Source organism: Lepidochelys kempii, chromosome 7 (assembly GCF_965140285.1).
Source record: "Lepidochelys kempii isolate rLepKem1 chromosome 7, rLepKem1.hap1, whole genome shotgun sequence".
Classification (NCBI taxonomy): Eukaryota; Metazoa; Chordata; order Testudines; family Cheloniidae; genus Lepidochelys; species Lepidochelys kempii.
The window spans coordinates 33,370,246-33,397,772 of NC_136386.1; the positions used below are offsets into that span (position 1 = coordinate 33,370,246).

At 56.4% G+C, this 27,527-nt stretch overlaps 1 protein-coding gene and 1 long non-coding RNA gene across 5 annotated transcripts; one reads left to right on the forward strand and one right to left on the reverse strand.

Moving 5' to 3' along the window:
• Positions 1–180: 180 nt before the first annotated feature.
• On the reverse strand, positions 181–27,457 carry EHBP1L1 (EH domain binding protein 1 like 1). Of its 4 annotated transcripts, none has more exons than XM_078853665.1 (20): positions 27,174–27,455; positions 26,579–26,806; positions 21,380–21,437; positions 21,116–21,211; positions 20,582–20,635; positions 19,033–19,211; positions 18,190–18,341; positions 17,419–17,532; positions 16,751–17,141; positions 13,148–15,776; positions 12,289–12,461; positions 12,011–12,059; positions 4,099–5,100; positions 3,723–3,792; positions 2,076–2,161; positions 1,857–1,977; positions 1,331–1,430; positions 1,131–1,204; positions 907–1,021; positions 181–815 (listed from the first exon to the last, which is right to left on the reverse strand). In XM_078853665.1, exons 2-20 carry the CDS (start codon positions 26,680–26,682, stop codon positions 728–730), a joined length of 5,655 nt encoding a protein of 1,884 aa, XP_078709791.1. In that variant the 5' UTR covers positions 26,683–26,806; positions 27,174–27,455; the 3' UTR covers positions 181–727. The 4 variants fall into 4 exon arrangements, 3 of the variants coding, with proteins under 3 accessions (XP_078709791.1, XP_073208128.2, XP_073208129.2); XM_073352027.2 differs by having other exon boundaries at positions 15,671–15,776; positions 27,174–27,447; XM_073352028.2 differs by lacking the exon at positions 13,148–15,776 and having other exon boundaries at positions 17,005–17,141; positions 27,174–27,446.
• Positions 830–20,140, forward strand: LOC140914375 (uncharacterized). The gene is made up of 2 exons (XR_012159839.2): positions 830–1,515; positions 18,663–20,140. It is a non-coding gene; the product is annotated as an uncharacterized LOC140914375 (long non-coding RNA).
• Positions 27,458–27,527: the final 70 nt, after the last annotated feature.

Sequence of the window (27,527 nt, forward strand, 5' to 3'; positions counted from 1 at the left end):
CCCATCCATGGAGGCATCACAGCAAAGTTGACTTGGTGGCCAACAGAATGTAGTAAGAAGAGTGACTATACTGTGTATAGATCAGAGGATTTGCTACATAGATAGCCCTGTAGCAGATCTCTGGAAATTTTGACTCCTTTTGAGTGCAGCTGTTATATACAACTCAGTTGCAGCAGTGTATGAGTTGGCTTTCTTTCACATCTCTTTATTTCATATTTCAAACAGTTACAAATTAGTGCAAATACCCAGGGAACAAGGAATTGAAACTTGCCCTTACAACACATGGCTGGACAGCATTCTCAAGGCACTTCTGTTCTCTGCCCTCCCCTCAACTTTGTACCATGATAAAACCCCAACAACTTGGCTGTGAAATGGCAGCTGACAGGGTGGGGAAGGGACACCCAGCTGAACAAAGTCTCTCACACACACACACAAATAAATAGCCCCACCCTACCCCCAATAGACTGTTTCCCTCTGCCACAGGGGACAGCCAGGCTCCATGTGCTCCCCTTGGCATTCATTGGAGAAGGCTGGGAAATTGCATCTGTCCTAGAGTGGGGCCAGACTGGAAGGGAAACCAGCAAAATGTACAAGGGTAACACAGTGAGGCACTGAGGTAACAGCAGCAGCAGGCAAACCTTTGAGCCCTTTAAGAGGCAGGCGGGCATCCTGGGTAGAATCCCAGCCACAGGACACTGACAAGGACTGTGGAGTGGCCATCTGCCTCTTAGCTGATGCGGCACTTATCTTTGCGGCTGTATTTGCGCCGTTGCAGTTCCAGGCCCCGCTGCAGCCTGGCATCTTCCTCCAAGGCTCTGTTGGGGGAGGGGGAAGATGCAAGTTAAAATGTAGGGTGCAACGCCTGACCTCAAACCCCCCCCATCTGAAAACCATGCCCAGACTCACATTCTCTCCTTGATGTCCAGGTCTCGCACCAGCTCATCACGCTGGTTCACCAGCGACACCAGTTCCTCCAATAGGAGCTGCTCCCGCCTCTGCTGGGCTTCCGTCTTGAGCCAATCTGCAGGAGTTGGAGAGACATCTCAGCTGAGAACCCAGAGGAAGAGCCAGTCCCCACCCCCCTTCCACAGACTGCCAGTCCCCTTTGCTCTCAGGGACCCAGCCCTCACCTTCAGTAGCTAACATGGCTCTCAACTCCCGGCTCAGTAGTTCAAATCGTCTTTCCAGATCCTGCTCCTCCATCCTGGGGTGGGGAAGGAGAAAATGGTGTGGGGGTGTGGTTAGTCCCAAGGTTACACCTTCTCTCCCCTGCAATGGTTTGGATGATCACGAAAAGCCCAGCCACCACTCTCCCCCCAGGATCACTCACAGCAGCTGCAGCTGGTCCTGGCGCCGGATCAGCGCATTCTTCTTATTGACCAGTGTGAACCACTCCTGGATCAGCTCCTCCTCCTGGGTCCGGTTTGCGCCTGCAATGGCAGGTAGGGGAGACTGGGGTGTGAGTACACTACAGGAACCAGCAAGTGGCATTTGCACCTGTGTGGCAATGCAGCGGTGAGTGTTGATGGGGCAGGGGGGTGAGCATGGCTCAATGATGGGATGGGGTCGTCCCCTGGTGAGTTCCCCACCTTCCCTCCACCCCTATTAACTGCCTGTTCCCTTCAAGCCCAGCTGGGGGTGGTAGGGCAGCGACATGGCATCCATGCAGAGCACATCCCCCCCATGAGGGGTTCCCACTTCATAACTGCATCACCAAGGGGTCCTGAGCAGTTCCAGAAGCCGCCAGCAGGTGGTACTGAGAGGCCACAGTGCTGGATGGGGTGAGGGCACAGGACAGTGCCTGATCTCTAGTCCCAGCTGCCCGCAGGGCTGTTGTATGTGTCCCGGCGCAGCACCTGACTCCATGAGGCGACGCAGATCCTTCTCCACCACGGCTGCCCGGGCATCAATCTGCTTCTGCTCATTCTCCAGCGCCTGCAGCTCAGCCACCACGTACTGGCTGGTGTCTTGGAACCGCTGCCAGGGAGGCAGGAGGTCAGACCCAGTGCCCCCTTGAGGGGAAAGGCCCTGTTTCCCAGTCCCTGCCACCACCTCCCCCAATTACCCATCCTTACCGGAACCTCCTCCTCTGCGGTGCTGGTTTCATTGCTGGGATCCCGGGACGGCTCCTGAGGGGTAGCACTGTGGGACGGGGCTGTCTCTGGGGGGGAGAAGACAGAGAGAGGCAGTTAGATTGGGGTCTCGAGAGGCAATTAAACCCCATTCGCCAGCCCTGTTGTAATTATTGGGGTGTGAACAATAGCTGCTGAGGGGCAAAGGTGAGGCAGGGAGACAGACACAACTACTCTGAGCAGAGGGCAGCTACTGTATGGTAATTGTGTCTGGCAAATGAGGCGCATGGGCCTGGAAATCAATGGGCCAACATTGGGATGTTGGAAACCAGGCCTAAGCAGTGGCCAAAACACAGAGGGGAGTGGAAGCTAGCTGGCTGGGTGACAGCGGCCAGGAAGGAGAAGCAAGTTTCCCCAACATGGCTGCCACCCCCATGGTCTCCTGGAACTTGAGGAGGCAGCACAATACCATGGTGCCTCCTTCACCCTAATCCTGAGGGAAGCCCGGGGCCAGAGAGAGGGACCCACCTGACATTGCCATCTCTGCCGGCTCCAGCTGAATCCCAGCCGCTACCAGCAGAGGTCTAGGGTTGCCCCGAACAGGGAGTTGGGTCCCGACTATCCTGGCTAATAGTTCATGGAGGACGGGTCCATCAATGGCTATCTAGTTTGTTTTTTAGTATGGATCTATTTTTGACCATCACAACATCCCATGGCAATGAGTTCCGCGGGTTAATTGTGAGTTGTGTCCTCTTGGCTGTATTAAACCTGTTGCCTATCAATTTCATCAGGTGACCCCATTTTTGTATTTAGAGAAAGGGTAAATAAAACTTCTCGTCACCTTTCCCTCAGCATTCACAATTGTCTAGACCTCTATCCTGTCCCCCCTTCGTTGTCCCTTTTCCAAGCTGAACGGCCCTTATCTTTGTAGCCTCTCCTCATATGGAAACTGTTCCGTCCCTTTGATCATCTTGCCAGCCCTTCTGTGAACCATTTCCAGTGGCACTCTATTGTTTTTGAAACCAGAACCTGGCACAGTATTCAAGGTGTGGGCGTACCATGGATTTCTATAGTGGCATTATATTTTCTATCCCTTTCCTAATGATTCCAAACAGCCCATTAGCCTTTTTGGCCGTTGCTGCATACTGAGCTGAAGTTTTCAGAGACCTCTCCACAGTGACTCCAAGATCTCTTTCTTGGGTGGTAACAGCTAATTTAGACCCCCACCATTAGATCTGCATACTTGGGTTATTTTTGCCAGTGTGCATTACCTTCACTTATCAATGCTTGAATTTCATCTGCCATTTTGTTGCCCACTCACCCTGTTTTGTGAGACACCCTCCCCCTGGTAACTCTTTCTCCTGCCTCTTCTTTTTCTGTGTCTTTAATACAAGGTTAAAGGGATTTTTAATGGAGTATTTGCCCTGGGAATAAGCAGGCTGAGGTCTCCGAATTCCACACCCTGAGCCTGGATTAGCACTTTAGTATTGTGCAGTGATAGGGGTCTGCTAACATCTTGGACACTCTGGGCTTGCGGTGTGTCAAAATTGACACAACCACCCTGCTCCCCCTTAAGGATCCATCTTGCCCCTTCATCCTAAAACCTGATGCTGCTAAATAAAGCAGACCCTGCAGAAAGCCCGGGCTCACCTGGGGATGGCTGAGTCCTGGCAGAAGTAGGGGGTCCCGCCTTAGGGGTCATCATGCCTTCACGGTCGTCCTGGTGGTGGGAGGTGGAGAAAAGGGATAGGGGATGTTACAATAATAAACCAGCTCCCATGAGACCCTACCATAACAAACCAGTCTATGCAGCCGCTAATGCATAGGTTGCTATTAGAGTATTCCAGGAGGGAGGGTCTTTCATAAATACTAGGACTATGTACGCTGTTTATGAGCTACCCTATAATAATGAACCAGTGCTCCTGGGAGACTCTACCATAACAAACGAGTGCATGCAGATCCTACAACAAAGCAGTGCCCTGGAGAAATCCTGCAATAACTGAGCCCCTTCCCATTCCCCACTCACCGTTCCTAGCCAGTCAAATCTCCTCCGTGGTGTCTCCCCTGGGGGGCCGCCTGCCTCCCCCTCATCCATCGACAGTGACTCGCTCTTGAGCCGCGAGCGCCGCTTCTTGAGCAGGTCTGCATCACGCACGTGGGAGAAGCTCGACTTGCTGCTATGGGAGCGTGGTGGGGCCACAGGGCCCTGGCTGCCTGTAGATAGTGAGCGCTGCAGGGATCGTTCGGCCTGGTCTGGCGCATCCCCATTCCGCACAGACTGACGCTTCAGCCGTGGAGGAGGCACCAGCTTCTCGTCACCGTTGGTCGGCACCTTCCCAGCATCCTCTGGGCCAAGAGGCTCTGGCTCTGGTTTCTTGGCCGATTGGGACATTGCACCATTGACCAATGCTTTCCCAGCATCCTTTGCAGTTTTGTTCCCTCCATCCTTTGGGGTGGGTGGCTCTGTCTCTGGACTCATGGCTGGCTCGGTTGTCGCACCATTGACTGGCACCTTCCCAGCATCCTTTGCAACAGAGGGCTCCACCTCTGATTGCACAGCTGTTTGAGATATGGTACCATTTATAGTCACTTTCCCAGCATCCTTTGCATCACCTGTCTTGGCATCAGTCCCAGCATCCTTTGGGGCGGTGAGTTCTGCCTCCAGTTTCTTGGCTAATGCAGCTTCTCCTGTCACAGTTTTATTGGCCGCTGCCTTTCCATCATCCCTTGCAGCAGGGGCAGTGCTCCCAGGCTCCTCAGGCCCCTTGGCAGCGCCCTGGAAGCGCTCAGCGTAGAAGCGGGCGGGGTCAATGGAGAAGGCGGGGTCTGAGTCAAACTTGCCCACCTTGTAGGTGCTCTGGCTGCTGTGGTTCGCAATCTGCACCACGTTCAGCTCCTGGCCCGTGAAGAAGGCGCGGATCTGGCACAGGTAGGTCATGACGATGAGCTTGTCGGGCACCGTCAGGAACACCATGTCAGCTGGCTCCAGCACCCGCGAGATGCCCAGGGAGGCAAAGCCGTCGTAGGCCTGGGGGGAGGGGACAAATGGGGGGGTGACTAATCCCAATATCCAGCCCCCTCCCTGAGTTAGGGATCAAACCCAGGAGTCCTGACGCCCTGTGGTCATGCTCCAAGTCCCCATGAGCTCTGATCACCAGGCCACATACACCGCAGCCTATATTCCCATGTGGGGGAGGGAGTCTCCCCAACCCAGAACAGCTCCTCTGTCCTCTCCAGGGGAGGGGACTCCTGTTCGTAGGAAGAGCCGGGTAATAGTAACTGGGGATTCGATTATTACAAATATAGATGGCTGGCTCTGCGATGACCAGGAGAACCACATTTGGCTGAATTCAAATCAGCAGGGCTGGATACTATTAGCTCCAGGGTACAGAAGGAATTAGCTGAAGAAATCTTGGAGCCACTGGCAATAATATTTGCAAATTCGGGGATGACAGGAGAGGTCCTGGAAAACAGGAGAAGGGCTAATGTAGAAAGGGGAAAAAGGAGGAGCTGGGGAACTGTAGACCAGTCATTTAACCTGACTTCAATACCTGAGAGCAATGTATAAAACATTCCATTTGTGAGTACCTGGAGGATGAAGGGATGATCACTAGCAACCAGCAAGGATTTACCAAGAACAAATCATGCCAAACCAGATTGATTTCCTTCTTTGACAGGGTAACTGACTTGGTGGATGTGGGGGATGCGGAATACATAATATACCTGGACTTCAGCAAGGCTTTTGACACAGTCCCACAGGACATTCTGATAGATAAGCTGGAGAAATGCGGGCTCAGCGGAACTACCATTGAGTGGATACATAACTGGTTAAACAACCACAAACAAAGAGTAACTATGAATGGGATGATGTCGGACTGGAGGGAGGTCTCAAGTGGGGTTCCATAGGGAGCTGTTCTGGGCCCGGTGTTGTTTAACATCTTCATTAATGACCAGGGATGTAGGAATAGGGAGCAGACTGATCAGACTTGCAGATGACACAAAGGTGGGGGGGAGGGTGGATTGCCAATACTTTGGAGGATAGAGCTAAGATTCAGAGGGATCTTGATAAATTGGACAACTGGGATATACAGAACAAAATGAAATACAACAAAGACCAATGTCAGGTGCTACACTTAGGGAAGAAAAACCAAATGCACAAATACAGACTGGGGGATAACCGGCTTGGCAGAAGCACGGCTGAAAAGGATCTGGGAGTTGTGGTGGATCACAACCTCAACATGAGTCAGCAATGCGATGCTGTTGCAAAAAAAGCAAATGCAATTTTAGGTTGCATTAACAGAGGCATAGCATGCAAGTCACGGGAGGTGATAGTACCTCTCTACTAAGCACTGGTTGGGCTTCAGCTGGAGTACTGTGTCCAGTTTTGGTCACCAATGTATAGAAAGGACGTGGAGAATCTGGAAAGGATCCAGAGGTGAGCAACAAAGATGATCAAAGAGATGAAATGCAAGCCATATGAGTGAAGGCTGAAGGAACTGGGTATGTTTAGTTTAGAAAAGAGGAGATTAAGGGTGGACATGATGGTGGTCTTCAAATACTTGAAAGGCTGCCATAAAAAAGATGGAGAAAAGTTGTTCTCTCTTGCCATAGATGGCAGGACAAGAGGCAAAGGATTCAAACTGCAGCATCGCAGATTCCAATTAAACCTCAGGAAAAACTTCCTAACTGTAGGAACAGTAGGACAATGGAACAGACGCCTCGGGAGGTTGTGGAAGCTCCTTCACTGGAGGTTTTCAAAAGGAGGCTGAAGAGCCATCTGTTGTGGATGGTTTAGACACAACAAATCCTGCATCTTGGCAGGGGGTTAGACTCGATGGCCCTGGCAGTCCCCTAATATTCTCTGGTGAATTGGCTGCTAGGTGCGAAGGTTGCGGACCACTTCAGACATCTAGACAGACTCATGTGCAGTGCTGGGGAGGAGCCAGTGGTTGTGGTACATGTAGGTACCAATGAGATAGGAAAAGATAGGAGAGAAGCCTGGGAGGCCTAATTTAGGCTCCTAGATAAGAGATTAAAGTCCAGGACCTCCAAGGTAGCATTCTCTGAAATGCTTCCAGTTCCATGCGCAGGGCCAGTCAGACAGGCAGAACTGCAGAGTCTCAATGCGTGGATGAGACAATGGTGTAGGGAGGAGGGGTTTAGGTTTATATAGAACTGGGGAACCTTTTGGGAAAGGAGGAGCCTATACAGGAAGGATGGACTCCACCTACACCAAAATGGAACCAGACTGCAGGCATGTAAAATTAAAAAGGTGGAAGAGGAGAAAACCAACCAGTGCAGAGGAGCACAGGGTTCAGACAGAGACATCCCTTAGGGGAAGATCTATTAATGGAGATTCTCTATGTCCTAGTAAGGAGGAGAGAATAGAAGTTGACAAAGTGCACAGGTAGGAACTGAAGAGAGTCAGTCAAAGGAAAGAGAGTCCCATTCAGTTATATCATATGAAGGCAGACAACTGAATATTGACAAATTGTGTAAGTACTCGTACACAAATGCTAGAAGTCTAAACATTAAGATGAGTGAACTGGAGTTCCGGGTACCAAATGAGGATATTGATATAACAGGCATCACAGAAACTTGGTGGAATGATGATAGATATTGGGACACGGTAATACCAGGGTACAAAATATATAGGAATGACAGAGTAGGTCGTGCTGGTGAGGGAGTGGCACTATATGTGAAAGAAAGCATATAATCAAATATAGGGAAAATCTTAAATGCACCAAACAGTCTATCCATAGAGATTCTATGGCAAATTCCATGCTTGAATAATCAGAGTATAGCACTGGGAATATACTGACCACCTGCCCAGGAAAGTGATGGTGACTGTGAAATGCTCAGGGAGATTAGAGAGGCTACAAAAAACAGAAAACCCAATAATAATGGGGGATTTCAACTATCCCCATATTGACTGGGAACGTCACCTCAGGATGGGATGCAGAGATAAAATTTCTAGACACCATTAATGACTGCTTCTTGGAGCAGCTTGTCCTGGAACCCACCAGAGGAGAGGCAATTCTTGATTTAGTCCTAAGTGGCGCACAGGATCTGGTCCAAGAGGTGCATATAGCTGAACCGCTTGGTAATAGTGACCATAATATATTTAAATTTAACATCCTTGGAGGGGGGTGGAATACAAAAGAAACCCACCACAGTAGCATTTAATTTCAAAAGGGGAACTACACAAAAATGAGGCTAGTTAAATGGAAATTAAAAGGAACAGTCACAAGGGTGAAATGCCTGCAAGCTGCATGGGAACTTTTTCAAAACACCATAATAGGGGCTCAAACAAAATGTGTATCCCAAATTTAAAAAAAAAAAAAGCAAGAGGACCAAAAAATGCCACCATAGCTAAACTACAGAGTAAAAGAGGTGGTTAGAGACAAACGACATCTTTTAAAAGATGGAAGTCAAATCCTACTGAGGAAAATAGAAAGGAACATAAACTTTGCCAAGTCAAGTGTAAACGTTTAATTAGGCAGGCCAAAAAAGAATTCGAAGAGCAACTAGCAAAAGACATAAAAACTAACAATAATTTTTTTTTAAGTACATCAGAAAAAGGAACCCTGGCAAACAGTCAGTGGGGCCACTGGACAATCGAGGTGCTAAAGGGGCACTCAAGGCCGATGCAGAGAAGCTAAATGAATGCTTTCCATCAGTCTTCACAGCAGAGGTTGTGAGGAACATGGGTCAGCCCCTCACCAGCATTCTGGGCAGGCGGAGCACAATCCCCCCATGCCCCCTGAGCGCTGGGCAGGCAGCCGGTGGCACCCCCCCACCCCCAAACGCTGGGAAGTGCGCAACCCCCTCCAGCCCTAGAGCAGTAGATGGGCAGGCCAGTGGCACATGGCCCCCCCCCAAGACCCCAACCCTCAAATGCCAGGCAGGTGACGCACGGTCCCCCAGACCCCGAGTGCTGGGTGGGGGGCGCACATCCCCCAGCCCCAGAACCTCCAGCCACCCTGAGCACAGGGCGCACAGCCCCAGGGCCGGAGCGCACCCGCCTCCCCCAGCATGGCACCAGACATCCCAAATCCAGACCACAGGCTGGCTGCAGCCACCCTAGCCCCAGCTCCAGCATGCTTCCCTGAAGACGAGCAGCCTGCCTGGGCTGGGTCCAAAGGAGAAGGGCAAACAGGAGGGGGCCCTCCAGGCAGGGCCACACCAGGCTGTTTGGGGAGGCACATACATGCCGCCCATGGTGAGGAAGATCCCCAGACCTGAGCCATTCTTTTTAGGTGACAAATCTGAGGAACTGTCCCAGATTGAGGTGTCAATAGAGGAGGTTATGGAACAAACTGATAAATTAAAAGTAATAAGTCACCAGGACCAGCTGGTATTCACCCAAGAGTTCTGAAGGAACTCAAATGTGAAAATGCAGCACTACTAACTGGGGTATGTAACCTATCACTTAAACATCACCCTCTGTACCAGATGACTGGAGGATAGCTAATATAACATTGATTTTTAAAAAAGGTTTCAGAGGTAATCCCGGCAATTACAGGCCAGTAAGCCTAACTCCAGTACCAGGCAAATTGGTTGAAACTATAGTAAAGAACAGAATTATCAGACACATAGATGAACATGATATGATGCTGAAGAGTAAACACGGCTTTTGTAAAGGGAAATCATGCCTCACCAATCTACTAGAATTCTTTGAGGGGGTCAACAAATGTGGTCAAGGGTGATCCAGTGGATATAGCGTACTTGGACTTTCACAAAGCCTTTGGCAATGTCCCTCACCAAAGGATCTTAAGCAAAATAAGCTGCCACGGGATAAGAGGGATGGTCCTCTCATGGCTTGGTAACTGGTTAAAAAACAAAGGGTATGAATAGATGGTCAGTTTTCACAGTGGAGAGAGGTAAATAGTGAGGGAGAGTGGTCACTTTGGATGAGCTATTACCAGCAGGAGAGTGAGTTTGTGTGTGTATGGGGGTGGGAGGGTGAGAAAACCTGGATTTGTGCTGGAAATGGCCCACCTTGATTATCATACACATTTTAAAGAGAGTGGTCATTTTGGATGGGCTATTACCAGCAGGAGAGTGAGTTTGGGGGGGGGGGGCGGAGGGTGAGAAAACCTGGATTTGTGCTGGAAATGGCCCAACTTGATGATCACTTTAGATAAGCTATTACCAGCAGGAAAGTGGGGTGGGAGCAGGTATTATTTCATGGTCTCTGTGTATATAATGTCTTCTGCAGTTTCCACAGTATGCATCCGATGAAGTGAGCTGTAGCTCACAAAAGCTCATGCTCAAATAAATTGGTTAGTCTCTAAGGTGCCACAAGTACTCCTTTTCTTTTTGCAAATACAGACTAACACGGCTGTTACTCTGAAACCAGTCTATCTTTTGTAGTCAATAAATTTGTTTTACTGTTTATCTTTACTGGTGAGTTTGTATGAAGTATTTGGTAAATCTGCTCAGGTGTTGCAAAGGCTGGTGTATATCCACTTTCCATTGATGAAGTGGTGAACCAATTAATAAATCTGCACTGCTCATCTTGAGCAGTGCAAGACGGTATATTCCTGGGGTACAGTGCTGAGAGCTGGAGGGATTTGGCATTGGTGCCTTTCTCTGTGTAATTCATAAGTGGCTCTGGAAGCATTTATGCAATCTAGCTGGGTGTGGGGCTCCACATGTGATTGCGCTGAGTGATAATAGCATCTGGAGGGGTTTGCTGCTGGTCACTAGCAAAGCATTGTGAGAGACAGCCCAGGCTGTAGAGAGTTCAGGGGACACAGCGGTTCCACAGTCCCAGGCTGCACCCTGGGGATCCTGTCACAGTGGGGTCCCCCAAGAATCTGTTCAACATATTCATAAATAATCTGGAAAAGGGGGTAACCAGTGAGACTAGTAAAGTTTGTTGACAATATAAAATTACTCAAGATAGTTAAGCCCAAAGCAAACTCCAAAGAGCTACAAAGGGATCTCACAAAAATGGGTGTCTGGGCAACAAAATGGCAGATGAAATTCAATGTTGATAAATGCAAAGTAATGCACACTGGAAAACATAATCCTCGCTATACATACAATCTACTAAATTAGCTGTTACCATTTACGAAAGAGATCTTGGAGTCATTGTGGAGAGTTCTCTGAAAACATCTGCCAATGTGCAGCAGCAGTCAAAAAAACTCACGAATGTTGGGAATCATTAGGAAAGGGATAAATAATGAGACAGAAAATAGCATAATGCCTCTATATAAATCCATAGTACGCCCACCCCTTGAATACTGCGTGCAGTTCTCTTCACCCCAGCTCAAAAAAAAATATTAGAATTGGAAAAGGTACAGAGAAATGCAACAAAAATGAGGAGGGGGATGGACCAGCTTCCATCTGAGGAGAGATTAAAAAGACTGGGACAGTTCAGTTTTGAACAGAGACAACTAAGGGGGCATGAGAGAGGTCTATAAAGTCATGACTGGTGTGGACAAAGTGAATAAGGGCGTGTTAATTACCCCTTCCCATAAGGGTTGGAGGGGGCTAGGTCACCCAATGAAATCAATAGACTGCAGGTTTAAAAGAAATACAAGAAAGAACTTCTTCACGCAACACACAGTCACCCTGTGAAACACATTGCCAGGGGATGCTGTGAAAGCCAAAAGTATAACTGGACTCAAAAAGAATTTGATAAGCCGATGGAGGACAGGTCCCTCAACAGCTATTAGCCAAGATGGTGAGGGAGGCTACCCCGTGCTCTGGGTGTCCCTAAGTCTCCGACAACCAGAAGCTGGGACTGAACACAGGAGGGACCACTTGGTAAATTGTCCTGTTCTGGTCATTCCCTCTGAAGCATCTGGCACCAGTCACTGTTGGAAGACAGGACACTGGGCTAGATGGATCACTGGGCTGAGCCAGTATCACCAGTCTTATGTTCTTACAGTGTCCTTCCCCACCACCTGCCGGGGTCCCCAACTTACCAGCTTGTTATTCTCTTTGATAGCGAGTGGGTCCAGGGTCTCATAATTGCTGGAGGGGGGGCAGACAGACATAACAAAGATAGATCCTGCTTAGTGAATGGGGTCTCTTGAGTCCCCACCCCACCTCGCCTTGCCTCTCAGAGACACGCCCCCCTCCATACCAAGACATAGCCTCCCCCCCAACACACATGTCTCCCGGTGCCCCTCAATCCTGACCTGCAGCCCCCTGCTATCCCAGCCCCTGGCTCCCCGCACTGCCCCTCAGTCCCAGGACTCACATGTTCTCGGGATGGAAATGGTGCAGGATGGCGCAGAACGCTAGCCCGTTGCGCCAGGAGGTGGTGAAGTTGATGACCCGGACACCCCGGTAGCCAGCTGTGACTTTTTGGCACCATTCCAGCAGCGACTGGCTGCAGCTGACCAAGCCTGGGCTGGTTGCTGGGGGCTCCTCCTAGGAGATAAACAGGGGATGGGGTGGGATATGGGTGGGGGAGGTGAGGGATCACCCCACACCAGGCAAAGCACCCCCACACCAGCACTGGCCAGCCATACTGCCCACCTGGCTCCCCCATTCTCCTGCCTGCATAACCCCACCACTACCACGCGTCACCTCCCCCATGATTATGGATCCCCCACACCCACAGGCACCAAGCCACCCCCTTGGCTCATGGCAGCCAGGGGTGAAGGGCTGGGGCTGTATGGGACAAAGACCCAGCCAAGTCCTGACTGTTGCACCCTCCCCTTCCCCCTGCTAGGCAAGGGTGTTCTCCTGGCTGGGCTTGACCCAGGGCTCACTAGCAGCTGGGATCCAGCCACCCCCATGCAGCACAGTGAGCAAGCCAGATGCAGCGCAGGGGTCTGTGGGCCACACAGCGAGGTGGAGGGGGTTAGTGAGGGGACTGTGGGCCCTGGGGATTCATCTCCAGGTGTTATCCTCAACCCCGATTAAAGGGGAGGAGGCAGTTAGCCCACTATGAGTTTTATCCCCTCCACACACCCCAATTAAAGGTTTTATTCCTTCCACAGCCACCGCCCCCCGCACACACACAGAGCCCATAGGATTAGTTGGAAGCAAGGGCGGGCAGGCAGCCATGGCAGCTGGCAGGGCTGGGGGGCACAAGCATTCGCTGTCCCTACCTGGGCCGCCTCCTGCCCTACGCTATCCTGGACAGCGCCGCAGGGTGGGGGAGATGGCTCCCGCCCGGACGCCTGGGTCCCCTTGTTGGATGATGGGCTGGCACTCTTCTCCTGGGCAGGGCGGGTGGGCGGGAGGCTCAGGGTGAAGCGGCACTGTGAGACGTAAGACTCAGCGAAGGGGGACGGGGGGCCCAGGATGGGCACATCCTGGGGGGGCATCAGTGCGAGGGCTGCAGCCTGTCTGCTGCTCCTTCCTGGGGCGGTGCGGCTGCCCAGCTTGTTTGTGCAGAGCCCTGACTGCCATGTCTCCAGCGGGGGCCTTGTCCCACTGGCATCCTCCTTGCTGGGCAGGGAGCCCACAGCCACACCATGATCTCTGGAACCAGCTGCCTCCTCTGGCCCAGCCCTCTCCAGCAGGGGCTCACCTGTGCTGGGGGTGGCACCCCCGGGCACTCTACCATTGGCTCCTGGGCTCTCCATGGCACCCTCCAGCGGGGCAGAGGCCTCCAGAGATGGGGCGTCCATTGTTACTGACTGCACCACACCTCCGCATGGTCTTCCGGCCGCTTCTCCCCCTGCCGCACCTCCGCCCGGCCTGCCGGCCGCCTCTCCCCCTGCCGCACCTCCGCCCGGCCTGCCGGCCGCCTCTCCCCCTGCCGCACCTCCGCCCGGCCTGCCGGCCGCCTCTCTCCCTGCCGCACCTCCGCCCGGCCTGCCGGCCGCCTCTCCCACTGCCGCACCTCCGCCCGGCCTGCAAGCCGCCTCTCCCACTGCCGCACCTCCGCCCGGCCTGCAAGCCGCCTCTCCCACTGCCGCACCTCCGCCCGGCCTGCAAGCCGCCTCTCCCACTGCCGCACCTCCGCCCGGCCTGCCGGCCGCCTCTCCCCCTGCCGCACCTCCGCCCGGCCTGCCGGCCGCCTCTCCCCCTGCCGCACCTCCGCCCGGCCTGCCGGCCGCCTCTCTCCCTGCCGCACCTCCGCCCGGCCTGCCGGCCGCCTCTCCCCCTGCCGCACCTCCGCCCGGCCTGCCGGCCGCCTCTCCCCCTGCCGCACCTCCGCCCGGCCTGCCGGCCTCCTCTCCCACTGCCGCACCTCCGCCCGGCCTGCCGGCCTCCTCTCCCACTGCCGCACCTCCGCCCGGCCTGCCGGCCGCCTCTCCCCCTGCCGCACCTCCGCCCGGCCTGCCGGCCTCCTCTCCCACTGCCTCCTCCAGCCTGCCTCTCTCCAGCTGGGCTGGGGCCTCCACAGGCGAGGTGTCTGCTCTTACTGAGTGCCCAGCACCACCACCCGGCTTGCCAGCCGCCTCTCCCCCTGCCCCTTCCAGCCTGCCCCACTCTGGCCAGGCTGGGATTGTCCCCCACAGTCCATCTCCTGCTCCTGCCTTCATCACACTGCTGGGGACCTCCGCAGCACCCTGTCCCACCACATCCTCCGACCGACACCTCCATGGCTTGGGGGGGGGCATCAAAGAGGGTGTATTGCCTGCCCCCCCCTGCACAGCAGCCCCTGCAGTGTCCTTCCAAGCTGCCCTTTCTGCTCCCGGCCTTTCTGGCTGGGATGCTGTCCTGGGTCTCTCTCCTGCTGCCCTGCGCTGCTCCAGCTGGGGGGCCGTCACTGCGGGAGCCGGGTCTGGTGCTGGGCTTGGCCAGAATCCTCGCCCAGAATCCTCCTGTGCCACCAGCTCTGTTCTGTGCCCTTCCAGCGAGGGCACAACTTCTGCTGCGCTCTGAGCTGCGCCCCCACGTGCCTTCCTGTCTGCCCTGTGGTTCTCCCCTTCCGCGGGCTCCTCCGGCCTGCCCCTCTCCAACTGGACTGGGATTGCCTCCATCACCCCTCTGGATGCCCCCTCAGCATCCTCTCCCACCACATCTTCCAACTGATACCTCCACGGCTTGGGGGGGCCCACCAGAGAGGCTGCACCTCCTGGCCCCCCCTGCACAGCAGCTCCCCCAGCATCCTTCCCGGCTGCCCCATCTGCTGTCAGCATCTCCAGATGGGATGCCCCCCTGGGACCCTCTCTTGTCGCCCTTCCCTGTTCCTCACTGAGGGGCATCACTGCAGGAGCAACAGCACCCCCGATGCTTGGCCAACCAGTAGCATCTGTTGCTGCCTTCGCCTCCTCTCCCTGCCTGCCCCACGGCACTGGGGGCAGCCCCACCACAGACGACACAGCCAGCAGTGCAGCAGCCGAGGGCACACCCGGCCCCCGGCCGCTCCTGGCCAGGCCGATGCCCTCCCCAGCAACAACGGCAGGTCCTGGTGCATCCTCATCGAGGTACATTACTACAGAGACGCCTGGAGATGCCGAACGGGCCCGCCTGTCCCTCCGGGGCCGGGGCAGTGGCTTCGGCCGAGCTGGCAGTTCTGCTGACCTAGGCCGGGGCTGCCGGGCCCTGGTGGGCACCACCGGCACAGGCAGAGAGGTTGCGGGTCGAGGGCCCTGCACTGACTTCGCTGCTCCCACTTTGAGCTGGGAGGGAGGTGGCTTGGCACCTTCCCATCGGCGTCTCCGCGTGGAGGGTACCTCAGGGGGTGGAGCTGTGGGCGCAGCGGGTTCCGGCAGGAGAGGTTTCTTATGCCGTGGGGCAGGGACAGGGCTCTCCGCCCGGGGCATCCAGATGTCACTGGGCCTGCAGGGAGGGACAAAGGGGACAGAAGGGGAGTCAGTCTCATCACGAGGGCAGAGCTGCCTCCTGGGGGGATTTCTCATCCTCCCAACTTGACAATGAGCCCAATCTTCTCAGCATGGGGACTGAAAGGCCCAGGAACAGACACCAAGCATCCTGGCTCCCTGAACCCCTCTGCTCTAACCACCCCACCCCCCAGATCCAGGGATGGAACCCAGGAGTCCTAGCATCCAGCCCCCCCTCTCTAATCCACTAGACCCCACTCTCTCTACACTCCACTTAGAATATTGAAAATGTCCTCTAAACACAGGAGTTCCTCAGCACAGATGAGCAGTTTTGGGATATTCCAAGCCAGCCCATCCCTCACCATGGGGCCAGATCACAGCCAGCGCCCCCTAGAGGGGACAGGCCCCATTCTCCTCTCCTCTGAGCCTGCCAGTCCCCCACCCTGGTGCTGGATCACAGCCAGCGCCCCCTAGAGGGGACAGGCCCCATGTCCCATTCCCTGCCCCACCCCCCAAACTTCCTCCTTTGTTAATCTACTGGGCTCAGTAGGGAACAGCAGTTTCCTGCAGAGCCAGCTGCGTCCCTTCCCCCACCCCCTGGAAGGGGCAGAGCTGGCAGCCTGGCCTGCAGCTCCCTTCCTGGGCAGGAGAAGTGAGGCTTCCGCCTTGGGTTTGAACACGCACTCTTCCCTAAGCGGGGGAGGGGAGGGGAGGGGACTGTCAGACCTCCTGAAGGCAGAAGCAAAACCAACCCTGGGTAGCTGGGTTTATCCATAAGCAGCTAGGCACTAACCTTTTCCCACCACAGCGCCATCCTCCGAGCCCCCCTGCCCCCTACTTCCAATCACTGGACCCCCCTCCCTCCCAGAGCCAGGATAGAATGCAGGAGTCCTGGCTCTCAGCCCCCTGCTCTAACCACTAGACCCCACGCCCCTCCCAGAGCCAGGATAGAAGCCAGGGCTCCAGACTCACCTGCCCTTAGTGTCACTCCCTGATGCCGGCCGCTTCATCAAGGCTGCTGCTTTCTCCTCCTCTTCAGCCCTGGGGTTGCCACCACGTCGTCCCGTCTCCTGCGAGGGGCCTGTGCCTGGCTTGTGGGCCTGATCCGGGGCTTGGGCCCCTGTCTCCCCCTTAGCACCTGGTTCCACAGCCCCCGCAGCTCCCATTGGGTTCCCACCGGCTGCCATGTTCTGCCCAGCCCTCCGGGCCTGGCCTGCACCACTTACTGGGGGTGCCCCCATCAGCTCTGGGGGAGGGGAGGGTGCTGCTCCCTGTAGGACCAGCTCCAGGGCTGGGTGTGGGGTGTCCCTCAGGGGGGCATCTGGGGTGTCAGCCACTTGGATGGTTTCCTCCTTGGCAGAGCCTGCAGGAGAGGGGAAAGGATCCCAGGAGTCAGAGACTGGGGGCAATGGAAGTGGGTGACAGCTATACAGCACCTCCCCATATCCCTGCCCTGGGGGAGTTGATTCCCCCTCTTCTCAGGTCACTAGACCCCACTCCCTTCCCAGAGCTGGGCTAGAACCCAGGCATCCTGACTCCCAGCCCCCGCTGTTCTAACCACTAGACCCCACATCCCTCCCAGACAGAACCCAGGAGTCCTGGTGCCCAGCCCAGGACTCTTGCACCCACTTTTGACTTACCTGCCTCCTGGGGCATCCCATAGGAGGTTGCTCTTCCAGCTGCTGCCCTGCTGGTCCCCGGGGCCGAGGGATTCTCCTCTTCCTCAGCAAGAGTATTGAGCTCTCGTGATGTGTCTGGGGACGGGAGGAGTGAGGGAATGTGGAAGGAGGCAGGGAGAGAAAGAGAGAGAGATGTAGCGGTTTGCTGCCTACTCTGCACCCCACCTGCCCCGAACCCCACTTGGCGGGATGGTCCTACCTGTGAAATAGCCCAGCAATATGGTCTGAATGAAACCTACAGTGCGGGACACAGATGGACAGCCAAAAAGTGGTGGAGACAGACAGACAGACAGACAGGAGAGAGAGAGAGAGAGAGAGAGAGAGAGAGAGAGAGAGAGAATGACTAACGCCAAGACAGCACAGTTGCCCCGTGGAGTGAGGACAGAGCCGTCAATCCCAGGGGACAGACGGGACCTCAGTCACTGCTCCCCAGCAAAGAGAAGCCTAGAGAGCGCCCCCTGCTGGAAGGCAAAGAGACACTAGACGCTACTATCAGGAGCCACAGCAATAGTGGAGCTGAGGGAACCCCACCAAACAGCAACCAAGGCAAACTGCAATTACGAATGGACCAGGGTGGGAAAGCAGGGGGCTGTGGGACAGGACTGAGGGGCACTGGCAGAGCTGGATGTGGGTGTGCCCAGGGCTGGCATAGCAGGTGGCTGCGGGTTGGGAGTGAGGGGCACCGGCAGGGCTGATGGGGGTGAGGGCTCAGGACTGGCTGGCTGGTCCCACCTGTTGGCGCTGTGCCCTGGCCACTCCCATCCTCTTGCCGCACCCTCCTGACTGCCTCGTCATCCTCGTCGCTGTCGGCAAAGTCATCCAGGTTGCCAATGTCGCTGGGTTTGACGCTCATGAGGCTGGCCAGGCTCTGCATGTCCTCGTCCCTGAGGGGCAAGGCACGGCGTAAGGGGGGGAACCCCCTGTGGGGCCACAGGGCAGGGGGGTCACGGTAAGGTGGGATGGTGCAGCCCCATTTCCCTTCCCCCTCCAGCCTGGTGTGACCCTTGCAACCATTCGCACTGTCCCTCTGGAAACATGGGGCTTTCCTAAGCCACGGGCGAGGGCAGCCCCACCCCTGCCTCTGTGGCCCTTACTGGCAGGGGAGGGGACTGTTTAAACGATGCATCAGCTGTGGCTAGTGGCAGGGCGTCCTGCTATTAAAAACTGCCAAGGTGACCTCTCTAAACCAGCCTCTTCCTCAACAGTGGTGCCAACGTGGCTGCCCGGAGAGACCCTCTAACCAAGATGGCTGCCCTCTGCCGCCCTCCTCGCTCATGCCAAGATGACTGCCTAAGCCACCTTCTTCCCCTGCAGCCATGCCAAGATAGTCGCTCTCAGGCAGCCATCTGCCTGCACCAAGATGGTCACCAAGAGCACTCATCCTCAGTCAAGTCTTTTGCTCTTTGCCCAGCCCTTCCTTGGGCCAAGCCCCCATGCTGCCCCCCCGTGCCGGAGCAGCATGGAGAGGGAAGTGCAAGCCAGAGCCCCTTCCTGTCCCACCCCATCCCACCAAGGGACACTGCTGTTCCCAGACAGGCCTGTTTCCGTAAGCCCCACTTTATTGACAGAACTCACGTGGCTTTGCCCTCGCGCAGGAAGACGCAGGACAGCGTGAGCTGCAGCGTGGCAGCTACCACCTTGACCGAACGCGGCTTCAGCTTCAGCTTCAGCTCGGCCTGGGCAGGCGTGGGGCGGGCAAAGCGCTGCAGGTTAACATCGGCCGAGGCCAGCACCTTCCGGTGCCCCTTGGACTCCTGGGAAGAGGGAGTGAGCACTGTGAGCAGGGGGCAAGAGGAGAGTCCTGACTCCCAGCCTCCCTTACCCTAAAACCACTAGACCCCACTCCACTCCCACAGCTGGGGAGAGAACCCAGGAGTCCTGACTCCCAGGCCCCGTTCACTCTAACCACTAGACACCACTGCCATGTTACAGATGGGGATAGAACCCAGGAATCCTGATTTCCCATTTTTCCCTCAGCTACACTGTCCCCTTTACAGACTATGTGCTGTTAAACGGCTGCTGTGTTCCTCCTGTGACCTAGTAAGCTCTTGGAGCCAACTGGGAGAGGGCACAGAGGGGGTGCTTGGGGCTACAGAAATCCCTTGGGTCTGGTACATGCACAATAATTCACCAAAGGGTGGCAGGCAAAGTCTCTACTGAAAGCCAGTAGCCCACTGGTTGTCATAACCATTGCAAAATGTACATACAGATAATACTTCAGGAGCTGTATATCTACAATAACAATTATGTTCTTAAGGTCTGGGAACTGGGGCTGGTCACCCAAAGGTGACAAACAGCGGGAGGCAATTGACGCTTCTCCCCTGCCTGCTCCTGTGTGCGGCACATCCTGCATGGCTCCCAGCGGATACCCTATTAGCATTACTACGCCTGAAGCTAATCAAAAGTTTGCTAAACTCTGCAAGGAAGATGCAGCCAGGGAAAGACAAGCAGCCAGGGGTATCCTCTTATTGAGCAGAGGGGCACAGCCAGCCTGGCTGTTACGCACTGGGAGGAAGACTTTGGGGGAGCTACTCTTCATTAGACAGGAAAGTGACTTGTTAGGTAAGTCTAGGCTCGAGAAGGCAAGTTATGAGTTTATTGAAAGTTGCGGTTTGTTCCCTACACCTTCACTTGCTACTTCTAGAGGTCTAGTCTTTGTTAATTAAACTGACGCCTGCTTTCACTGGGCGCATGGCTGAGTGCTATGTTACCCGGAGAGGTGATCTCAGCTGGGGTGTCCTGTACCCCTGGGAGCAGCATATCAATGAACCCTGAGAGTATCCAGCGGAGCAGGGGCTGGGCACTCCAGAGAGACGTTTGCAGGGCTGGTGGCTGGAACAGGCCGGTTGCTAGCCTGCAGAGGGACAGCATTGGCCTGGGGGACACTTGTGCTGCCTGTGGCTGCTGGAGTTGGGCCCCGATAGGCACAAACAAGAGTCCCTCACACTAAGGACAGGAGGTGACAAGGTGCCTCCTAGCCTTAGCGCCCTGGGAAGCGTCACACCACCCCAGAGGCAGCTGCACTTGACAGCCCTGCATGGCTTTGCGATGGAAGATCCCATGTCCTGGCTGGCCACTGTCATCCAGCCCTGAGTTACCGCACTCTGGTTCTCCCTGGACGTACGTTCTCAATCACAAACGTCCATTCCTTGTCTTCATACTCCTCCACGTGGGGGTCCTGTGGAGGGGATAAGGCAGAAGGTGAGAGGGGCTTTGCACTGTTTGTTGCACTGGGGCATGGGGGGAGTTGTACGCAAGGGTGCCAGTGTGTGTGTGTTGTCGGGATCGTACAAAGGGAGGTCTGAGCGCGTGCCAGCCCCACGAGACTGCACCCAGCAGTGTGCGGATGGGTGTGTGACCGCAAGTGTGAGTGCCCAATGTGCACCCACAGGTACGCAGAGGAGCGGACAGGCACAGCAGTGCACGGGAGGCTGTGAGTTGGTGTGTAACTGTGAGCCAGGGAGCACGCCCCAGTGCTTTTGTGCAAACCCTGGCACAACCACAGAAGAGCCGCACATCTGGGTAAGAGCCGTTTGTTGCTGGTGCTGTGCCGAGTGTGTAGGCCAGTGTCAGAATACACGTGTTAGTGCAAAGGAGTGCATGAGCGTGCGTGTGCAACAGGGCGATGGCGTGCTTGTGCGAGCGGCAGCTGCCATACCCGGTACAGCGTCACCATTATATCCACATTCTCCGGCACCATCCACACGACCATCCCCCGGTATGGATTCTTGATCCCCGGCTGCCAGCTGTGAGCCTGCAGAACACACACACAGCCAGATCAGAGCTCATGCCCCCAGGGGGAACAGCCACGTGTCACATTCCCTTCCCCCCCCTCCACCCCCCCCAAGCCAGTCAGTCCCCCCACCATGGGGCTGCAGCAGAGCTGGCCCCCCTACAGAGAGGGGATCCTGAATCCACCCACCTTGGAGCAGACGCGTCGGTTCCTCCTGGTCCAAACCACAATCAGCTTGTCTGGCTGCCTGTGAGGCGAGAGGGAGGGAATGAATGAACAAATTAGGAGGGGAGGGGAGGAAGAGCAGCTAAACTCCCGAGGACCCTCCCCACAACCCTTCCCATTGGGATCAGGGTAGCAGGTGACCCAGGTCCCAGCCCCACCATCTGCCCCTCACTACCCCCATGGAGAATCTTCCCTCCTCACCCCTCTGCCAATCCCCAGAACTGCCCCCCTTTATGCAGCTTCACTGACTCTCCCACTCCTTGCCCAGTCCCTAGAAGTAGAAGCCCTTCTAACCCAATATCCCACACTTCCTGCCCCCCAGATCTGACCAATGTCCCCCTCCATCCAGTAACCCCCCTGGTTAGAGCAAAAGTCAGGACACTTGGGTTCTACCTCGGGAAGGGGAGTGGTCACCAGTGCATTAGCTCAGGAGGGGCTGGGAGCCAGGACTCCTGGGTTCTACCCCAGCTCTGAAAGGGGCGTGGGGGCTAGAGGTTAGAACTCTGCTCCCAGTTTGGGCTGCCCAGAGAGCAGCACATTGCAGAGCTGGGTGGGGAGGATTTTTATCTTCCCCCGCCTGGCTGCTGGGCGGGTATGGCCCAGCCTGAACCCCCTGCTCGCCCCACACACAGTGAGAGACACTGGGGCAGAAAGAGATAAGGATTGGAGGAAGGAGCCTGGAGAGAAAAATACACTGAGGCATTGGGATCAGCAGTGACTGCAAGGGGCATGCACCCCCTGCTGTACAGCACCACACTGGGGCATTGGGGTCAGCAGTGACTGCCAGGGGAGAGAGCCCCCACTGAGCCCCCACCCTGCTCCCTGCGGCCCAGTCTCCCGGGTCCAGGTAGGAGCAGGCGCAGCCAGCCCTAGCATGGTACAAACCAGTGAGTCACTCTGTAGATCTGAGAAGCTGTGTTTGCCGGGACACGGCAGACAGGGTGTTTACTCAGGAAGCGTGAACGCCATGGCTCACTTCGCCAAGGGGTGTGGGGATCCCAGCCCTGCTCTCCCTGCAGGCCACTGTCTGGGCCAGGAGTCTGAGGCCTGTGTCATAGTCCTTGAGAGGTGCTGGGCACCTCCTCCTCCCCTACCCAATGCCTCTGCTTCACCCCTTGACATCAGAGCGTCTGGATCTGAGACATTTTGCTCTGTATCTTTCACAGCCATGTGGGCCAGACCCTGGGGTGGGGCCGGCTGGTGCTTGCACTCTTGCGCCCCAAGCCCTGCAGAGCTGCAGGCATTGTAGGGAGTTGGGGGGGTGTCAGGAATCCTGGTGCTATCCCCAACTCTGGGAGGAGAGTGGTCTGGAGGGTTAGAGCAAGGGGAGAGAGGGACTGAGAATCAGGACTCCTGGGTTCCATTACTGGCTGTGCCACAGATCCTTTGCACAACCTTGGGTGATTGTGTGTGCGTCCCAGTTTGCTAACTCCCTAGCAGGGATGCAGACAGGGCTGCAAAGTTGTATAATTCATTACAGGCTGTAAAGGCTGGAATTCCTGGCTCGAAGGCACGAGGGAAGAGCTGAAGGCTTCTTGCTCCTCCAAAGGGATGTTCTGGAAACTCTGCATATGCAGCCCAGCCCTGACTGGCTGGGACGCACTTCCAAAGCATACTTGTATGTGAGGTTATCTCAACTCCTCTGCAGCTCCTATTCTCCAGTCTGAGATGCACCCACCTCTGGGGAAGGGCATGGGGCTGTTTATCCGAGGATCCCCCACCCAGGGCTCAGATGCAGCTGCCTCTGGGGTGGGTCACAGGGGCTATTAAGGTGGGGTACTGCCCAGCTGTAGAGGAGGGCACTGGCTGCCAGTGGGTTTATCACATGGGAGCACTGCCGACTGGACATGGCGTTCGACTCACCAGCTGTACAGGGAGTTTCTGGCCACAGGTCAGTGGCTGGCTGAGTGGGGGGTGTCACTGCTGCTCTAGCTGACTGTGAGCTGAGGGGGGGCAGGGACGCAATGGCTGGGGGGGGATTTCTGACCAGATGGGTGAGGTTAATGACAGCTCACCCTGTTTATTTACACAGTCCAGCCCCCAGAATCACCATTCACACCATGAAAAAAAGCTGGGAACATCCTGACAGCAGGTGGATACAAGTGATCAGGGCCTAGCCTCCCCCACATCCACCACACAGCCCCAGGGCTCCCCCCCCAGCTCTGCCGGTGCCCCTCAGTCCTGACCTGCAGCCCCTTCCTATCCCAGCCCTGGGCTCCCAGAGGGGTCGGGCTGGCCTGCAATGCTATGGCGTCTATAGGTCAGCTCCCCATCTGCCTGTGTCAGTCATGGCCTTGCTCCCCCACCCCGATGCTGTCACTGATTCCCAGGGTCCCCCCTCTCCCAGAGTCTCAGCCAAGGCCCTTCACCTCCAACCCACAGACGTCACTCTCCCAAGGTCAGCGGGCAGCCCCAGAGCAGCCCCAAGGGCCCATCCAGCCTGGCACCTTCACAACCAGGAGTTTCTAAACCTCCTGCTCGCCAGAATGTCTGAGCCCTGCCAGGACACCCAGGAGGCACCCCTCCCCCATCCCGGCACTGTCACAATATTGACCATTGCAGGGTATTCTTAGCTCTTGTATGAGGTGGAAATATAAACACACGCAGCTTGTAGCAAATCCTCAGTCCCCGCTTACAGCCCCGCCACAGCTCAGCTGCAACCCAGCTCTGGCTTCCCCCACCTACAGTTCTGCCGGTGTCCCTCGCTCCCGGCCCACAGCCCCCTGCTAGCCCAGCCCTGGGCTCCCCCGCCTCCAGCTTGGCTGGTGTCCCTCACTCCTCCTGGCCCACAGCCCCACGCTATCCCAGCTCTGGGCTTCCCCTCCCAGCTGCCAATATTCCTCACTCTCAACCTGTAGCCCCCTGCAACTCCAGCCCCGAGCCCCTGGCCGGGTGAAGTGCTCTGAGACCTGGGCCAGTTTACAAGCACCTTCCTCCCTCCTGGGCTTGTGGCCAAGGGGCTAAATTTAGCTCTTTCAGGAGGGGGTCGGAGATCAGAGCATCTATGCAGGTGCTGAGCTAAATTGGTGTCTTGCTGGGAAACTTGATACCCCCTAACTCCTCCACAGACCTGGATTGGGGCAGCCAGAGCCCAGGGGGCAGGAAGGCTGGGGAGAGATGGGTTGGGGCTTTGGGCCCCATCCAGGGACTGGGGTGGGGGAAATCCCTGGGACATAGCAACAGGAGAGCTGGGAGAGGAAGCATGAAGGGTGGGGTGGGAGAACAGGGAGGGGTCATGGGGAGAAGAGGAGGGACAATGAGGAAAGGGGAGGGGCATATGGGAAAGGGGGAGGAGCCCCTGAGGGAGAGAGATTGTGCGGAGGAACCATAAAGAGGGGGAAGGAGCGTTTGAGGGCGGGGATTTGAAGGGAAGGGGAAGGGCCTGGGGAACCCTGTTGGGACACTTCTGCTCTGCAAGGGCCCCATATCTAATTCCACAGAGAAGCCTTTATCCTGCCCACCCCCTACAGGCCCACTCTTCCTACAGTCTCTCTGCCTCTCTCCCCTGCACCCCAGGCCCCCTACCCCCCTCCCCACTCCCTCCTGTTTCTATTTTTAGCTGCTGTCACTAAATATTTATCATTTTTCCATTAATCCCTTTTAAGGTCATTTTAGTTTAAAAAAATCCCAAGAGCTCCCTCCCCCGCTGGCTCCTCCCATTTCCATGGAGATGGTCCAGAGACTCAACCACTGTAAACTGGAGTGTGGTCCAGAGGTTGAGAGACGGGGATCTTTCCACTTCTAGGTTCCCCCTAAATCACAGAGGATGTCTCCAGATCTAGCCACCCCCTTCACCCGCCAAAACAGGAAATGACGAGATTCCCCCATCTCCATGTTCTAGAGCATGCTCTAGACTCCAGCCCTATCCCAATCCTAGAGGAACCCTACCACCACCTGTCACTTCCCATGGTCTAGTGCACGTTCTAGATTTCTCCTGCCCCAGCCCCTCCTCCAGGTCTCGAGAGACACCCACCTTCTGCCAATCCCTGTGTTCTAGAGCATGGTCTCGATTCTTCTGCTTTGCCCCCCATTCTGGAGAGACCCCCCCCACATCCTGCCAGTCTCGAAGTCCTAGGTTCAGCTCTAGATTTCACCTCCTCCACAAGCCCTGCATGGACAGGGGCACACCTCCACAGATGGCATGGTGGGGGAGACCCCTGGCTGGTTCTCCACTTGGGCCTGAGGGGCCAGTCTGCATCGACCAAGCCCCACAGTGGGCTGGACCCTTAGACTTTGCCCCTGCCCCATCAAATCTACAAACACCCTTCCCAGCTCCACAACAACCAAGCCTCCTTACACCTCTGTGCAGAGGCCAGCCCCAGGGCACCCCCCTCTGACCCAGGAGCTGCTAGGGGTGCTTGGCTCAGCAGGAGTTTGGGGGGGGGGAGATTTGGAAATGGGGAGCATTGGGGTGGAAGCAGCAACATGGGGGCAGAGGAGGAGGGGGAAGTCTCAACCACTGTAAACTGGAGTGTGGGGATTGACCCCTTTCCTCACCATGACCGGGGATGGAGGTGTCCCATCTTCCAGCCCAGACTTGACAGCCCCCCCATGACAACAACCTGGACTTCTCTCATTCAGTCACCCCTCCCAACAGTATTTGGGGGCTCCCTTCCTATGGCTAAAATAGAGGGGGAAACCCTTCCCAGAGTGAAACAAGTGAACGCCTTCCCCCCCGCCCTGGTGTATGGCTGAACTGCCCCCCCATTGGGGTCTGTCAGTAGAGAAAGAGTTAATTCCATCCCTGCCAGAGGTACCTGGCCCCCTCCTTAAATCTCCTTGATTAAGTAACTCATATTAATAAACAAAAAGAAGAGGCTGAGAAGAGCTTCCCTCTCCCTGTGACAACACCCCCCCCCAATGCTCCAGGGGACACAGCCCCTCATCCTCCCATCCCTAATCTCCCCTTTAGATATACTGGGGTACCCCGAGCCAACCTCTGCCCCTTAGATATCCTGAGGTCTCCCCATGCCCACCTCTGCCCCATAACATATACTAGGGCCCCCCCACGCACACCTCTGTTCCTTAGATATACTGGGGTCCCCCCCATGCGCACCTCTGCCCCATTAAATATCCTGGGGTCCCCGTGCCCACCTGTGCCCCACTCCAGGCTGGCTGCGAGCCGGACTGTGTCTGCCCCAGGGCGGGGCTGGCCCCACTCACCATTTCTTGGTGCACTCCACCATCAGCTCCTGGTAACAGGCCACGAACTGAAACTTGGAGGCGCGTTTGCCCACGCGCTGGAGTCTCTTCCACGCGGAGCTCATCGCGGCTCGTGGGGGGTCCCGCGGAGCAGCCCCCGGCCGAGCCGGGCCAGGCGCCTCTCAGGTCACGGCTGCCTCCGCGGCCCCGGCCGATGCCCCTCGATGCCCATAGCCCCAGACCCCGAGGCTGCCGGAAAACGACACCCGAGCGGCGGCGGCTTGGATGCGGGCACTGAGCCAAAGGGGCTTCCCGAAAAATCACGGGTGGCTTGATTCACCCCCCGGACACCCCGATCCCTGGGGGGGCGCTTGGCTCTCCCCCTGGACACCCCGATCCCTAAGGGGGCTGCGCTGCCCCCGGACACTCCGATCTCTGGGAGGCTGGGCTCCCCCCCGACACATGGGGGGGGCTGGGCTCCCCCCGGACACCCGGTTCCTGGAGGGATGGACTCTCCCCCCCTCCCGTGGGGGGCTTGGGTACCCCCGACACCCCAATCCCTGAGGGGGTTCTTGGCTCTGCCCCCCGGCCCGCACACCCCGATCTTGGCTCTCACCTCCGGTGTCTCCCCGGTCCCGCTCTCTGCCCCCGGGCCAGACGCCGGGCGGGTCAGTTCCAACTCGGTTCCCGTGTCCGAGCCCGACAGGGAGAGAAGGGAAACTCCGGCGACTGCGAGAGAACGAGGGGCCGAGGGAGCCGTGCCAGGCTGCCAGCGCCTGTCGGCCGGCCGTGTCTGCGCTTCCTGGATCCCGCACGCCCCTCCCCGGGACTCGGGGTGCCGGGGGTGAGCGCTGGGCCGGGCTGGGCCGAGCTCGCCCCGCGCAGGAAGTTCGCGCGGAGACGAAACTAGAAGCAGAAGGGGGCGAAAGGAGAAGTAGAGACAGGCGCAAGCCCGGCTCCCCCCAGCCAG

What these genes read in the sequence shown, in the direction of transcription:
- EHBP1L1 (XM_078853665.1), bottom strand. Translation starts at nt 26,682, where the DNA reads ATGAGCTCCGCGTGGAAGAGACTCCAGCGCGTGGGCAAACGCGCCTCC. An exon ending in CTGCGCGAGGGCAAAGCCAC is followed by an intron (nt 18,342 to 19,032) that starts GTGAGTTCTGTC and finishes CTTGCCCCTCAG; the next exon opens with GGACGAGGACATGCAGAGCC. An exon ending in CCGCAGAGGAGGAGGTTCCG is followed by an intron (nt 1,978 to 2,075) that starts GTAAGGATGGGT and finishes CCTCCCTGGCAG; the next exon opens with CGGTTCCAAGACACCAGCCA.